Below are 18,534 nucleotides of genomic sequence, written 5' to 3'. Positions count from 1 at the left end.
TATTAGTTTTAATTTAATCATTAACCAGTAAACGTCGTTAAAATTTTAATGCCTGAAATTTAAAATTTATTATTATTTAATTAAAACTAGTGAATTTTTATAAATTAATGCCTTAATAATTATATACATTTATTTGAATAATGTTGAGAAGTGATTTAGGACAGATATCTAGTGCTCTTCCTCAATTTCGTGATAACATCTCTACAGGATTACATCAAACATGTTTATTAGAAAAAAATTTAACAATAGTAAGTACTATAATTTGAAAAATTAATATACGTATTTATTATATAAAGTGGTGATTAACGTTGGACACTTTTGGGATTTCTAAGGGCATTGCATTTATTAAAAACAAGGCACATGCCGCATAGAAACCCCACCTCTGCCTCAACAAATTATTCAATTTTTATTTTTAAATAATCGCTTGATGATTAATTATTATTCATAATTATTTATAAAACTTGGTATGTTAAAAATATAACCAAGTATTTTTAAGTTTTTTTAGTATGAAAATTGTGGTTGCATGTATAAAATTCTTTGCATCGATAGTCGGCTGATTAATAGTCGTTATTATTTGATATCTTATAGAAAGGCATAGCATAGCAATATAAAATCGTGTAATAAGCTCTTTTAGCAACATATTTATTATAATTTAAGCTGTTGTTGTTGTTGATGTTGTTAATATATATAAGATTTCTATAAGATTCCATAATTGGGTTCGGTCAGTTGAACCGATTAATATACCGATGAATTACTATTTAGCGTGATAGTAGCTGTGTCGGTATTACGGTTCATGTGTTATTGCATATAATCGATGCATCACAGATAAGATAAAAGACTTAGCTTTAAGGTGAAAGGAGTGGTTAAAAACTTGGTGCTGAGAAAAAAAAAATTAAAAAAATAAATAAATAAAAAAGAGAGAGAGAGAGAGAGAGAGAAGAAGAAACTCAATTAAATCGAATAGCATTGCCGATGACTCGCAAATTTCATGGAGGATTATTCCATCTCCTTGAGTTTATCTTATTCCCTGGTATATATAAATATATATGCCTACATATATACCTTTTATTCTTCTATACATTTATTATTTTTTTTTATCCACGTCTATACATATGCAGTTATCGATATATGTATGATTATTTTTATATAATTATAATAAAACCTGTAATCGGAAATAAGAAAAGAAAATGTTATAAATTCAGCAATATATTATCTCATGATCGTATTCTTAATTGCTAATTATTTATCCAAAGTCGCGAGGCAGTTTAGTGATAAAAGATTAAAAGAAGAAATAAATAAATAAAATTAAACAACGTTATCCTCTTTCACGCTTATCGTCTCAGTTACTTTTTCCTGTTCGTTAACGACGCTTAGCTTGCGTATAATTGTGTCGCTGTCTGAAAATAACTCAGATTTACAATGTCTTTATGGACTTTTTAATTTATACCGATTATTTTTAATCTTTCTTTTTATTTAAAAAATAAACATAAACTTAAACTAGTTTTAATGTTAATAGTTTCAACCCTTTTAATGCATCTTTAGATTTCTTTCTTAGCTTGTGGTTACTTTGAGTAATAATATCAGATAGCAGATTCGCGCGGGACCTTTTGCTTCAATTCTCAAGCGGTTTCTCTATATATAATTTATTTAAAGTCGGTTTATGTTCTCTGAAACATAATGTTTTTTTTTTTTTTTTTTAAATAAATAATACAAATTTAATAAATAAAAATGAGTTGATGAGTAGAGTGTACCAGAGGTAACTTGGGACTTAGCAGGCCAGTAGAATTTAATAGCAGTCACCACGGGACCACTAAGGCCCAAATCAACCCTAGTTACCATGATATTATTTAAGTATTAGATACATTTTAAAAAATTTAAGTATAAGTGTATTTGGGGTCAAGTGAGTTGTTATTTATTCAGAATAATCCCTAGAAAGAATCATATGGCAAGATAAGTCGAGTATAGTATACCATAGCATAAATGTAACTGTGGACTTTGGATTTGTTGATATAGCCAGAACGGCCAGAACGCCAGAAGTGGTTGACTTGGGTCGACTCTCCGACACTGTCTGGTTCAAGGCACGATACCTATTACGATACCCAGGATACCCACGATACCGAAGCATATCGCTGACGATTTTCGGAATTCAGAATTCCAGCGTATAGCAGCTATAGTATTTATTACGCGTGACACGACGCACTTATGGACAAGAAAGTTTACCATTAGTAGAAGGGAGGGATTATTTACTATCCTTTATAATAAGACGATTATTTATTCCATGATATAAACTTGAAGGGCTTACTATATACATATGCATTAATGTAGCTTTGTTTTTTCCCTTTCCCTTCGCAGACTTTGTTATTTTACACGATAACTAAAGATAACTGGAGATTAGTAATTTATTTCAAAACAACATCAGATAAGGGCTCAATACTGTCAACTATATATATATATATATCGAAAAACTGATAACAAGTTTAATTTATATTTGCTAATGAATAATAATTTAAAAGTATATCTATTGGTGATGATTGCAAACCGGTAGCTATTATAATATATGAAAATGAAAATTTAAAAATAAAATAATTACAAGGAATAAGACGAACAAGTAGGAGAATATATCATTATATATGTGGTACGTAGCTACTGAAGTAATGGAGTAAATGTTTGTGCAGCGGATTATTATTCGTTTGCACGCTTACTATCTAATACCGGCAACTATCGAGTCTATCGCCTTACTTACGATTATGCTCCTCAACGTCCTCAACTAAATGCGCCCAGAGGATATAAAATAAAATATACATCAAAGTAAATGGTAAAAAAAGAGAAAATGCTTATTTTTTATTTTTATTTTATTTTACTTATTCTTTAATAAATTTTAATGATGCCGTAATAATAATTATAAAAGTTTAATAATTATAATTGCCCATTGAGATAAGTATAGATTTCAAGCGATAATTTTCCAGATCCATATATAATGCATAAGTATCTTCGAGACAATTATAGAGACTTTAATTTATTTTATAGTTATTAAATATATATAGTTTTTTTTAATGGCTACAACATTTGATACTTACACGCAAGCGCATTTACAAGTCGAATCGCGCATGAAAAAGCCTCTGTCGTTTATATATAATAAAACATATATATATATAAATTTATATATCTACATATATATATGTTTCTATATATATATATATATATATATATATATGCACTCGCACCATTTTTCCGAATTTTTCTCATCTTGATCACTCACTAATGTTTTGTTACTTGATATGACGTTTTTGATCACTTGTGCACACAATTCTTATGTATATTATTATAACAATAGTATCATTTTATTAATATAGTTGAAATATTAAAATATATAGATCACAGAATTATAAAATAAACGATAAATATGACGTTTAGTTGGAACTGCATGATATCCGCAGCATCGTTTTTTAACGCACGTTCACGATAAAATGAGACATGGGATGGTGTTAGGTAAATGTGTGTGTGAGTAGAATGTGTGTAGACTATGGGTAAATGGAGTGATGGCCAGGGTATAGAGGGACTCAGTAACAAGGGGGAAATGAGAGCACAAAAAAATAAAAGAGAGAGAGAGAAAAATCGATGGAGCTCAGGCTGCTCTTGGCAACCCTTTTCATATTTTTATTTTTTTTTTTCCCTCTGGATAAAAAACTAACGATTAGCATATATGTGTATATTTTTTTTTTGTTGACCACACCCTTCTTTGCATCCCTATCGGCGGCGACCTATGGGCTCCGTAGATTGCTGTTGAGAAGTTGGTATGGCGGGATTTGCTTAAACTTTAGGTTGTTACATTGAAACTGGGAGTAGAGAGGCTGGGAACGAAAGGCGGAGAGAAACTCCAAGGGGTGGAAACCCTTAGGGATATGAGTTTACTATTAGAATAGAACAAATAAAAGACGTAATGGCTGACTCACAACATCTCTTACTACTGCTTATACCTACAAAAATTTAATATCAATCAGTACATTGAACATCAATTAATTGGCCATTAGAATTAAGTTTTATTTTTTTCTTAAATAAAAATAAATATTTCTTGACACTTTTATAGCGGCATCAGTAAATAAATAAATAAAATTATAAAAATACCTCTTGCTCTTTAGTCTTTAGTATAATATATGGGATGTGAGAGAAGACAATTAGCTCTCATGAGCTGTTGCTACTGCTGCTACTGCTGCTACTGCTGCTGCTGCAATCTGTATAGTTAAGCATATACTTTTTCTACACCGAGTCTCAAATAAACTCGTCAAGTCAGTTGCAATCTTTTTTTTTTTCCTCTAGGTCGGCTACAGCATGCTGTAAAATAAAAATAATACATATAGAAAATTTCAAATAAACCATTAAACCCGACGATGAAGCAATTATAAACTTACATATCATATATACATATATAGCCATACGCATTACTTTTATTTGTTTATAGTACTTAGTTATTTAAGTACATATATCATATATGTAATAAATTATTTTTATAAGCATGAAAAGTTACATAGTCATGAATTTCTTGGTATTCTTTTTTTTTTTTTTATTTATTTTTTGTTTATCTATCCAATCCATAAAAAAGTAGCAATACAATTATATATATATATCCTGTACAAGAGTATATGTATGTATAGAATATTGGTTATAAATTGTATTGACGTCAAATCAAAGTGACAATTCTGAGCTTGAGTAAAGTGTACTGATGAGGAGCACAGCAGATTATGCTGCTTGGTATATAGCTATACGGATTTGCAATTACTGTATGCGGCGGGGTAAATAATATAATATATATATATATAGGGATACAGCGCACTGCTGGTGCAATATAATAAGAGTGTGTGCTGCTGCTAGCTACATGGATATTACATATATATATAAAGACAGGGCAAGATGGTTGATCCGTAAATGGTGAGAGGAAGAAAAGTGGGCAGAGGAGACGTCGTCCCCGAGTGATTTAGCGATCGCAGGCTCACGGGTGGCGCGCCTTGCGATTTCTTGATCTTATATGTATATATATATATATATATATATATATAAAGAGAAGAAATAGCTGTAGAAGAGCCGCGATCCGATTTATTTAACTGCATCATCGTATTTTATTTATTTTTATCTCTCTTTAAATGTATACAAGGTATATACTACTGTCTTGTTTCCTCGGTTCATTTTAAAGTGACGCGAGTAACGAACCAAGTTAAAACAAAGTCTTGAGGAAAATTGATACGGTGAATAGTAACGAGTAGAGTAAGCCAGGCCAGACCAGACCAGACCAGACCAGCCCAGAATATAATATCTGTGCATGCTGCTGGCTGTTGGCTGTTGGCTGCTGATGGTGTCAGATCAGTATTACTTTGCCTTCAAGAGTAACACTACTAGCCATCAAAATAAATATCTATACCTATTTATTTTTTAATTTAACGATAAATATTTTTTTTTTTTCGTTTTTTTGTTTTTTATTCAACTAATTATTATTATCATCTTGATTTTTATGAGTATTACATATCACACTTTAAATATATATATATATATATATATATATACTATCTACTGGACAAGCTTTTTAAGATATAGTACGATATCTACATAAGAGGACAAAGTCGTGATGATGATACCCATCTAATGTGGCCCCGAATTAATAGATAATAATAATATAATAGTGCATTGATATTATATATCGTGGTAGGCATAAGGTCATAAGTCGAATCAAGAACTCGAATACCTGTAGCTCTAGTAGCTTATCATTATTATTATTATTATTATTATTACTATCCTTATCCTTATCATTATTGCATTTAGCAGTAGACTATATAATATATATTTATATAGAAGAATAGAAAGACCTTGTTGGTTGATTGTAAGAAATTGCTTTTAGTTTATTATTATTAGTTTTAATTTATTTTATTTGTCATTGTTATATAAATAAATATATATTTATCGCTTTGTCTCTGATAAAAATATATACATGAGGATTGGGGTTGTCAAGCTAGCGTCCGGTTTTTTTATCCGCTCTTGGACTGCAGGTTATTGATGCTGGTTACCGGTTGTTAGACGTAGTTCAGCCGCCGTTGTTTATTTCTATAATACTGCTTCAGGCCCAACTTAATGCTTTCAACGGTTATTAATTATTAAATGAACAAGAAATTAAAAAAATAATAATAAATATTTTCAATTTACTATTACTGACATAAACGTTAGTTCTGATATTATAAGATGAGAAACAGGTATTTTTCCATCAGTATAGTCGCTATCACTAATCATTAATATAGTTCAGGTCAGGATTTTATTCATTCATAGATTCTGAGACATCAATAAAAAGAATATTATGTGTTTGTAAACACGGATGGCGCGACTCTCTAGGGATTGATGTCTTTCAGTTATATTCATTATTATTAACTCTGGATCATTGGTGAATTTATTTAATGTAAGATTTTATCTTGAATAAAATAAATTTTATAATAATTAAACTTTTTTATTATATTACTTTAAAATTAACGTTAGATCATCATCAGTTAAAATTCTATGAATTTCCTGGTTAACCAACGGCGGGTGTCCAATTATCGTTTCTTCGTGTCGTATGTTGTCGTTAATTCTTGTCTATAGAATATGTATATATATATACGAATAAAGTCTCTTGCGTGTAGTCTAGCTCTTTTATTTTGGATTGATTTTGTTCAACATGCCACAATAAGACAGCCATTATTCTTTATTCATTCAGCTTGCACACACACTATTTCTAATATAGTGTCTATAAGATCTCGTTGATGTACACAGTCTACATGGTGTCAATAATTTATAATTAGCTCACATACATAAATAATTATAATAATAATATTATTTAACCTTTCACCTGATATAAATATACCTATACATAACATTGGTATAAGTTGTTTGCCCCCCTTTTTTTTTTTAAATATTTACTAACTGGTTCGCGAATGAATTTAAGTGTTATCATCGTAAAGTTGACACTGATAAGAGGCTCTCAATAAATACTTGGTTAATGGATCTAGAAGCCAACAATGCAACATATGCGGAAGTTCGGACAAGAAAATAATGTAAAAAAAAAAAAAAAAAAATGAAAGAGCTGGAGCAGACGAAGCATGAGAAGCTATCGCATTCATTACACGTTATCTCTTGACTCCTTACTGGCTACCGCGGCATTTTCTTCTTCTTCTTCTTCTTTTTCTTTTTCTTCTTCTTTTTCGTCTCATTCTCAGTCTTATTTTTGTTGCTATTATTTTTTACTTGGCTGAATCCTACATTTTATTTTGATCCTTTTAATCTGTACATATAAAGTAGAACCAAGTCAACTAGACATACCTCTGCTTTAGTTTATATATTATCTATTACCTGCTCCATCAGTTTTATCTCGTAACTTACAATACTTTTCTGTACCAAGAAAGTTAATTTTTAGTAGCTTTGTTCTCAGTATAGAGAAAAAAAAAAACCCAGTAAGGTAACAAAACACAGAAGAGCTCTTGAAAGGGCATCAGAAAATAAAATGAGATAAGTGGTTGATTATATATAATTCTCAAGGTACGAGTGAATCTACGGTGATATGATTACAGCAGACACATACAATTGAAAGCTTGACTTTACGATCTTGTACATACTGTTTGTGTGTTATAATAAAGCCAGAAAGTATACACCAGGAAGCCCGATTACAGGTCTTGACAACTTCCATTAACCTTGAATTTAATCGGATTTTTAAAATTCATTCAACCGTGCTCGTTGATAAGAGTTTTAATATATATATATATATATATTTATCTGAACACTCTAACCATTTTTAATAATTCACTTCTTATACTGTTTATTTTTATATAGAAATAACAGTTTTTACGAATCAGTACATTCAGATGTAGCTGCTTCTGTTGATAGCCAAGATAAGTCAAAAAAAAAAAAAAAAACCAATAACGCACCTGCGTGTAAATAATCCAACAATATTAACCACATTTGTGGTTTTGTTATTATTAATATCGGCGACAGCAAGTAAACTTATTGTATATAATGATATTTTATTACAGATAGCTAGTCAGAAGTTACTTGACCACTTTATTAAAAACCACAGCATCACAAGTGTTGCCACCAAATACCTATATATTCATGGATATATTTTTATTTATTTAAATTCAAAGATTATTTAGATTAGTTGTTGAACAGTAATTAAAAAATATCAAGTCACGAGGAATTTTAATTATTAAACAACAAAAACTGGATTGCCATTGACCTTTCGACGTCTTGACGCGGTCTATTGAAATATAATTATGCAATAATATTAGTATATATTATATTTCGTGTATATGTATATGTTTACATTGTAAACGTAGGAAGAGAGACAATAGTTTTTATTGACACATATATTTATTCATTGTCGTTTTATTAAATTTATTTTATTGATGAAATAAATTTAATAGCCGCACATCTATTGGCTGTCCCACATCTTGAGAGTTAACAACATGTTAACCGGGTCTTCTTCTCTCTACTCTCTTCAATAAGAGTAGTGTCGTCGCGACAAGCGTGCAGTAAGATATCGCGTTGAAGAAATAAGGCGACGCGACTCGTGTAAATTTAATACTCGTAATCTTACTTTCTCTGTTGCTCTTATCCCTCTTGAAGCCTCGTAAGATTTCGTAAGATTTTTTTTTGTTATTTTAGCCAAAGAAATCGAGGAAAACGAGAACGAAAGTATATGTGCATAATAATGTCTAGGTGACCACCATGACTATCAACCAAACAGTTCTAGTCTCGTTTTATTATTATTATTATTATTATTGTTATTGTTATTATACAAACAACATTTAACAATGTATGTACATTTATAGTGTGTTAGGGACACCCACATTACAGCCCTTTGACCTGACACTTCCTCTTCTATTCACCCACGCAATTTAAAACATTCTGATATACCTCGTACCGGTATACATATGTGTGTACATGTATAGCTACGATAGAAATTTTTTTTTAAATTATATAATAAAAATGATATTTAGCTGTCAATTATGATAATTGTCATAAAGTAAATGTCAAAGTTATACATATAGAAAAATAAAATATATTAAATCGACGGCTATGGCAATAATATAATTAATCCTTACGTGAGTTTATGTCGGGATGATAATAATAATAATAATAATAATAATAATAATAATAATAATAATAATAATAATAATAATTATCTATACAGAATAAGAGGACTACTTGTTTCTATATGTATCGTAAACTTGCAATCGATGTCCGACTAATCTCAGGCTGTTTTCCTATGTCTGGCTGCAGTCTGTCATGATGCTGATGGTGACTCATGAATATAGCGTGAGAAATTCACTTTTTGTATATATATATATCAATAAAGACAAGTATAATAGTTAATAGAAAATTATTTGTTTAATCTTATTAATAATGTACTCCAACCAAAAATATTTTCGTAAAATAAGTATAAAAATTCTTAATTTAAGAAAATATTACTTGGTTGGAGTATATTTTTACTATGATTAAACAAATATTTATTCGGGAGGATTCAAACATGCAGATACTTAAAAACAGTATTTTTTTTTTCTGTGTACATAACACCATTAACACCATACGATATTTAGATCGGTATAAATCACCAAGGACGATCAAGCGACTCCATATCTATATAATTAATTATGATGAAATAAAAGTTGCGTATTTTTCAGCCATTGGCCCTCGATAGAATAAACATGGAATATTCGATCACTGATAAAAAAATTGACTTGATTTAAGAGAAAAAATCTCGAACCAAGAATACCATTTTAAAGAAAATGATTTTCTTGAGCCAATAAATTATTATTGGTTTAAGTAAATTTCTCTTGCTTGCTTGCGTTGCTTGAGAACACTGAAAAAATAAATTATTTTTTACCATGCTTATATATAAATTACGTATTCTCGCAAGATACAGTTCCACGGGATTTAATATTATACTTTATTTTCAGTCTTTAACATATAAATTTGGATTTATATACATATTATATATATCTGTACACATATACACATTCCGTAGGGGTCTTGATCGAGATAAGATTCTTCCTGTACTGCAGTATATATAATCGTATTCTGCACGATATTAATGCGATAATAAATATATAACGAAAAATAATATCTTTAATTATCATGAATTTAAAACAATCTCTTGTTACTTTTCTCTGGTAGATTGCTATCAGTTAAAGCATCAGCATCCGAATCATCATCAGGCAATTATTCAGGAACTCAGTTCTTACGTTCTAATATCACCGAGTACTAGTAAGCCAGTTCTTATATAGCTACACTTAATATATAGCACCGAGAAGAGTATATATATATAGCCTTGTTTCTCTTTATCCCAGTCTTTTCGCGTTACTCACTATCTCTCGCATCAAGCGATGATCGATTACTAAGATGCCATATCGATGACATGGAATAATCATATAGTCAGTTAAAACATTAAGAAGGTTAAAAAAAATAACAAGATTAAGCGACACTAGACTACTATTAGTATATATATATATATATATATATATATATATATATATATATATATATATATATATATATATATATATATATATATATATATATATATATATATATATATATATATATATATATGGCAGTTAGAATTTTGTTGAAGAAAAAAAATGGTCATCGTACACCGGACGCATAATATTTCATAAGCCTCGACTATTAGTTGCAAAGTTCATGATGATAAATTAATGCCTGCGTAAACGCGGGAAAATAAAAAAATGATAAAATTGTAAGTTAATTGTAGCTGAGCTATAGCAGATATAGTAGACAGTAGATCGTTACTAGATGGATGGATGGATTAATGTCCATAGTAGTTGATCAATATAAATATATAGAATGATCTGCTAGGACAGGATCAGTGGGAGGCCTGACTAACGATACCCAATTAACCCCCTGTTTTTCTTATACATGTATATCATATATCTATCTACTATATATACATACCTGACAATCATTTATAATTCAGTAAATTATTTAATCAAGAGGAATTACACTTGTCCGATTATATTAGTATTTCAATATACTTATAATATTAATATTATTATTGATTTAATCATTATTATAGTCTATATTATAAATCATAATTAATATTATATATTAATATAATCATAATTTATCTGTCTTTCAATGAGATACGAGAGAGCGTCATCAATAAATTTGGTAATTCGATTAATTCAGCAATATCTTTAAAGTATATATATATATATATATATATATACTGTACCGTGGTAGTGAATAGTTGGTAATTCTAGAGACTTGTTTAACAATGCTTTGCATTCCTCAAAGCGAGTTATTCACGCCCGTGTTTTCTCTTATGTCAGTTTAATGAACACGCTGCTGGCCCACCCGATAACAAGAATCTTGCGCACACATTAACTTTATAGTTACTTCCTTGTCAGTATACTATAGTAGCAGTAAGAAAATAATGTATATAAACTACTCCCTATTGTCTACTTGCCTATGGTTTACTACCTAGTTATAGATTATTTTTTTTTTTTTTTTGTTTTTTTTTTCCAATCCTTTTGTAATTCATCTAAAATCTATCAAGTAAATAAATAAAGTAATTGCAAATAAATGAGGTTACAGGGTGTTATTATATATGTAGACACAAAGAGATATAAATAGTGTAAGATAATAGAGGGGTTTTATGGTAATCAGTAAATTTGTAATTGTCAATTGGAAGCAATTAGTCAACACGACAATTTAAGTTGCTAATGGCCACACCCATTTTCTTGTTGGACTTTATTCATGCGAAATATATGTCAACACAAACATATATAGACGTATGTTTACTTTTTTTCTTAAACCCATAAGATTGCATTTATTATTAATTTTTTTTTTTTTTTTTTATTCGATTACTTGAATTTATTTAAGTTTTGTTTATTTTTCTTATTCAAGGGTTAAAGTATCGTTGTTCGTTTTAAATTCGCCATGAAGGCTGGCGCAATATAAGATACCAGTGGTGTGGTTGTGGCCAATAATTATGACAAACTCCGTCGCGGTTGTCGAGAGGAAATTTTAACATTTATAAGAGGATTACCATGAAACATGATTGGTTTCTCTCTGTTACACATATTCCGCTGTATATATTACACACCATTTCAGATCACCAGAGTAAATATATATACATATATAAGTAAAGAATTTTACATGAACAAGTTTTATTTTTAAAAATCAGTGAGGACATTAGAGAGATGAAAATTGATGTTTAAATTGGTATGCAAAGCCGAAAGATATAAAGCTTTATATATTATAAATCTACGGGGTATCTCAACTATAAGTAGTGGGAGGTTATAAAGGTGGAGACCCAGAATTTATCGTCGTTGTAAAACGGACCATGCCACGATATATTTTACTCATAGCGTCTCTCCTCGAGTGAAATACGCAAACGGTATTTCACTTCAAGTGCGCATGCAACCCATCCAACCAACTAGCTAGATATATGTACTTGTTATAATATATATATATATAAAGAGATATAGGCATCTGATAAATAAAATCGCATTATGATAAAAGTTAATCCAATATATGGCCTCTGTTCAGACGTTTAAACCTCAGACAGATGAACCTCACTCATCACGCCTTCGCCAACTGAACCAACGGCGATTATAAAACAAATTCACTTCCGTCGGAGATTAAATTTTAAATATTTATAATTTTTATCGTTCACTATATTTATTGTAATAAATATATAATTCATATACTTTAACAACTCAAAAAATATTATTTAAAATAAATAATTGGATGGATATTGGTAATATCACATAGTGCAGATTAAAATTCAAACTGTCAATGTAATCGGAAATGAATAGAATAAAAAAGGATAAAGGGAGTAATAGGTGATATAGGCTTGCTTTAATGATATAGCTACCTTAATAAGGTGAAGTAGTTTTATAAGTGTATACCCACTATTATCATTATCATCATTATTATCATCATCCTTTTCCTTATTTTATTTTTATCCACCTTAGATATATATCATTATCTTTTTTCTGCGTTACTTGACCTTTTCTCTTTTTCATTCTATATATTACTATTCTGATATTTTATTTATTTTTTTCACTTATAGTTCCTTCGAATTCATCTCGTTCAACAGCTTTTCGATGATAATTATTATATAATATTCTACCAATACCTGCGAAATTTACTTGATTCTACTTAAATACTTGATATTTATTTCTTTTCATTTTTTCGCATATATAGTTTAAATCAATTTATCTCGACGATAGTTAATTAAAAGATAAAAATACTTTTAAATATATATGTTATTTAAAAATATTTTTATTGGCCACAATTGAAATAATGATAACCTGCGAGAATGAGATGTCGATGGTTATCAGTAATTTATATATTATAATTAAATAAACGATTGCCAATTAGCTGATTATAAATATATGTTCTCTTATCTGCAATAATTTTTTTTTAAATGATTATATTTGAATTTAAAGTATATTATCATGATGAAAACTATCATTAATATAAAATTATAGTCAGTAAAGTGACAGAAACAAATTAGGAAAGGATTAAATGTTGTATAAGTAGTATATAGGTAGTCGTTGCCCATAAGAATGTATTGATACATTTACAAGTGCAAGTTCCAAGTCGTACTGCTACTACTTATACACTTAACTCTTAGGCATCGTTCCGATCGTTCGTCTTTTCAACTCGTACATTTTATACTACACTGGACATTTAGGATATGTAGGATATGTATATGTATTATATATACATTTTAAGTTGTATATATTATGGCTTTAATTTTACTAGTTGGTATAGTCTACATAGTCTACTACTGCTTCTAAGCGAGGTATAACAAGTAGCAAGTAGAGTCAGGAGTGCCAGAGACCGAGTCAGCTGGATTTTATCGGCCCGTGGCGATCATTCTTATCTCAAAAAGGAGCTCGAGGGTGAACATTTAAATAGTATTACCAAGAGTCGGGAGGTCGAGATGAGATACCCCACGTGTGCAATCGGTACACACGATTACTGATCTACCCGCCAGTATATTCTAGTACTCTCTAGTACTTTTATTTTTTCAACAGAATTAATGAGAATATAGTTTATTTTATTTTATTTTTTTTTTTTTTTTTTTTTTTTTTTTTTTATGGCATTGAAATATTCTGGTACTTGTAGTTATTAATGAAACGTGACGAATCTTTTATTTATTCATTTCGCAATACTATTGATAATTTTTTATATGTTTATGTTTATTATATTTAAATAATAAAACGATAAAATCTATTTGTAGAGTATCAGTAGTAAATAAAAAGCAAGTTAAAAAAAGTATATGAGAATAAAAGACAAGAAGCCATCAGCATCAACAGGAGCGTAAAGGAATCAAACGGGGAGCCACGCTGGTTTAATTTGTCAAGGAACGCATGCATACATATATATATACATAACACGTAAAAGTATATACATGTAAACTTGGTGGTGGTAGCATCAGTTTAACTCTCACGGCAGGTAACGCCGTTTTTGCGACTTTTCTACACATATACACAGATACACACACTGGACAAGCAAAAGCAAAAGCAAAAGCTCATGCGCTACTCAAGATCCTTCTTGACGATAAAGATGTTTCAAGTGCTTAGCTGTTTGTTCTGGCTTCTTTCTCAGTCTCCTCCTCTTAATCATCTCCATTAGCTTATTCTATACTATTTTTTACTATTAAGTAGTTATATACATATATCTACAGATTATTATCATTAAGTTTAAATTATTCACATAATCTTATTTTATTTTGTTTTTTTTTTTTTTTTTTAAGTTATAAGAGGTCTTTAAACTTGAAGAAGTCTTATTATTCTGTTTAATAGTTAAAATTACTCATGATGTATATAAATTAATAGACGTGAGTTTTAAGCTAAAAATATACCATAAACTTTGTAGTATGCTGGCAATAAGTTAAAAGTTAAGAAAATAATTATAACCGTGAGTTAATTAAACAGAATAGCCTTTATTGCCATCAACTATATCCTCAGTTAACAAACCGGTCCATTTACGAATGGCGCTAATCACCCAGTAACAACTTTTTCTCTCTTTATCTTAAAATTCAAGAAGAACTCGTGCATTAATACCCTCACGTCCACAATACCGACTTGACAAAAAACTTTGGTGAATCAATAAAAGTATATTAACTCAATATATATATACATATATATATATATATATAGATATCGATAAAGAGACTTTACTTGGCGGAAATTAAAACTCGTTTTTATGCTGTCTGCTTCACTCCTTGTTAACGAGGATATCCACGCCAATTCATCAATTTACTTTTTACATTTATACAGCCACAGATACAATAATACAATTTATCAGCACTCTATATGCTTATTATCTCAAATAATTACTGAAATCTTTGATAAAATTTTTTTTTTTTTTATTATTATTTTACATGACAAATATGTATTAAAATAGAGGGTTGGACAATTTTATTTTATTTTTTTCTTAGGAGGTAGGGCTAGTAGGGTAAAGAAGACAATTGGACGAGGGGTGGAAAATAAAAACGGATAAGGGTGTTGGCAATTCGTTGAGCCTTTGGGGTCTGGTTATGACTAGAGTGCCGTATCTGCCGTCATCATCATATATATGTATATATGTATATATATATATATAGAATATATAGAATAAAAGAACAGGGATGAAGGGTGAGGTGGAGCAATAGAGTGGGGTCGGTCAAAACAAAGAGGAGGTCTCTACGTCTTATGGTCTTATGGTCTTACATGTATGGACGACGGGCCACCCAGCTGGTGCAGGGGACTTGTCCTACAATATCTTCCGTCACGGCGGTCTCCTTTATGAAATCACCTCCAATCAGAACGAACGCCACCATCACGCGGTTTCTCTCCGTTACTCTCCGTTTCTCTCTTTTCCCTTTCTTATATTATTGCATATAGTTATACTATCACAACTAAAGCATACACGCAAACACACAACTCGATACGATTTATTGTATAATACACGATACTGTCTGTATTTTTCTTTTTATTGAAAATAAATCAATATATTAGACTGAAAAATATACATATATATTTATAAACTGTTTATTAATACCATAGAATTAACGTTTATTTAAGATATATCGATTTATTATAAATGTAAAACCAGTAATTATTTGTATACATTAAATGATGAATTATAAACAAATGGGTAAAAATAATTTTATAAATTTTTGTTGAGATATACTATCACCAAATCAACACGATGGCCGTCAGGGAGAATTAAAATTGCCAATGAGTGTTGTTACTTTCTTCTACGTATCCTTACGTTCATGTTCACTACATAAACTCATATATGGGATTGTTGTTTTTTTTTTCTCTCTTACAAATATACATCTCGATGACAAGTACATAACTCATCGGAATATATTGCTGTAATTGCTGTATGTTACTATAAAAAAGTTATTGCAATGTTAAAAATTGCATTGTTAAACAAAAAAATTTTTTTTTAATAACTTAAATAATAACAGCAATAGTAATATGATAAATAACTCATTAATTCTTTAGAGCTCGTAAATTAATAGTCAAATTATCATAGACGCGTAAAAATGGATTGTAACTGTTGATGGATATATTCAACATAATAATATAAGTAATATGTGTGCGAAACGATTTATCGTAAGTATTGTTTATTACTTTTCAAAGTCGAATTTTATCCAGATATATTTACAATCCTTGCGATGAGAACCTACTAGTTTTTATTATTTTTAAGAAAACAACAGCAACAGCAACAACAAAATTTTTTATAATTTGTAATAAAAGTAAAAGTTGCATACAATTAATATTCATACCCGTTATAATAGTTTTATGATTTATATATAATAATTATTGAATGTATGAAGAAAATGAGTAATTGTCATGTGTTAAATCAATGGTCTGTTAACGAAATTTATTATTATTTTTAACACTATAAACTGCTACATACATACATATATATATATATATACATATGTACGGAATTAAAGATCGATTTTTGATGTGAGAAAAGACATGTATAAAATCGTCTGTTAAAAATAAAAACGAGAGGAGACAAGCACTTTTTTATCGACTCGTAAGCTTGTAATAAGTAATAAGTAATAAGGCATAAAGTAAACAGTTGAGACATTAACGATTGGTCGTTCGTTTAAGATGCGAATTATCGAGTGCCTTTAATTGCTTGTTTCACTGTTCCTCTATCCTTATCCTTCATTTTCTTTAGCTTCGTATGATGTATATATGTACTCGATTTATATATTTATGTCAGACTGATTTTTTTTCATTTTTTTTTTTTTTTTATTTTTTTTTATTTTCGTCATAAATTTTACTGCGTAACAAACTAGATTAAAAGTAAACGATTTAAAAAATTTTATTTTCGTTTCATATATTATAAAATATGAAAGATGTTAAAATGAATTTACTGGTCAATAAAAAATATTGGTGTGTGTGTTGAATAAAATTTGACGATGAAAGAAAAAATAATAAAGATAATATGTACATGTATATCTGTAAGAAGATAAATAAAAAGAAAGAGAAGAAGAAGAAGAAGAAAAATATACCGTTAAAAAAAAAGGCACGAGCCACCTGCTCGTGACCGTACAAGGCCGTTGATCTGGATCTTGGAATCTCCTCCTGCTTTCAAGTCTCCCATGTTGACTCGACCTTAACCAGAGCGTCGCCCGGATCAAAATTCTCAAAGTCAGTCTCCCTAAAAATCGTCGTCTCTTGGTTTTCGTCAGTATCGTCATCATCATTGTGGTCGTCATTGTCATCATGTCTTGATTTTTTATTTTTATAGTGTATACATATATACTTAATATAAATTTAAATGAGGACTAAATAAATGTGTGCAAATAAATATATGTACAATCTCGAGACGTTATTTCAAGATCCTACTCAAGATCTAACGAGTTGGCGGCGCGGCAAAGCAAACACGATCTCATCTAGAATCTTGAATCTCTCGATCTACTCGAGTGCGAATAGTCGAGCCTCTTGACGAGAAGAGACGGTCAAGACATTCGAGGATAAATGGTTAAGAGTAAAACCAACTTTCAAAGAGAATCACAGAAAAGACAGATAATATGCACTTTCTGAGACGCTAAATTTTTTTTATTATTAATCTTCCTGATGATATTGTTTGTTTCTGATATCATATATATATATATATATATATAAATATACATAGTAGGTAAGGTGAAAATTGTGAAAAGACAACAGCAGACCACCATATTATACTTTTTAATTCCATGGAGTCAAGAATGATATTTTAAGTAGCCGTTATTGTCACTCTATTTTCTTATAATATTTTGTCGATTTTTTTTTTTTTTTTTTTTTTTTTGTTTTATCTGCTATTTATTACCGCGTGTGCAGAGAACGTCGCGATGTTTGTGACGGATTTAAAAAAAATAATCAGAGTGTGGTTAGTTGTGTATATATAGATAAAAGAAAATGGGAATTCCCTTGTTGGGCACACGTTGTGTATTGTTGTTTTTGCCAAGTTACACAAGAGACGACACGTTTATCATTA

General features: G+C 29.6%; 1 protein-coding gene across 1 annotated transcript in view; it reads left to right on the top strand.

Annotated features, from left to right (window-relative positions):
- The first annotated feature begins 31 nt into the window (after window positions 1-31).
- Window positions 32-18,534, top strand: part of LOC103570718 (protein cortex) — a 30,238-nt gene continuing 11,735 nt past the window's right edge. Inside the window, exon 1 of the mRNA XM_008548550.3 lies at window positions 32-248. Within this exon, the coding sequence (XP_008546772.1) occupies window positions 141-248 (108 nt within the window). The 5' untranslated portion in view covers window positions 32-140. The remainder of the gene's footprint in view (window positions 249-18,534) is intronic.

The sequence above is a fragment of the Microplitis demolitor genome, chromosome 5, assembly GCF_026212275.2.
Source record: "Microplitis demolitor isolate Queensland-Clemson2020A chromosome 5, iyMicDemo2.1a, whole genome shotgun sequence".
In the NCBI taxonomy this organism is placed as follows: Eukaryota; Metazoa; Arthropoda; class Insecta; order Hymenoptera; family Braconidae; genus Microplitis; species Microplitis demolitor.
This window is presented reverse-complemented; position numbering and strand designations above follow the sequence as displayed.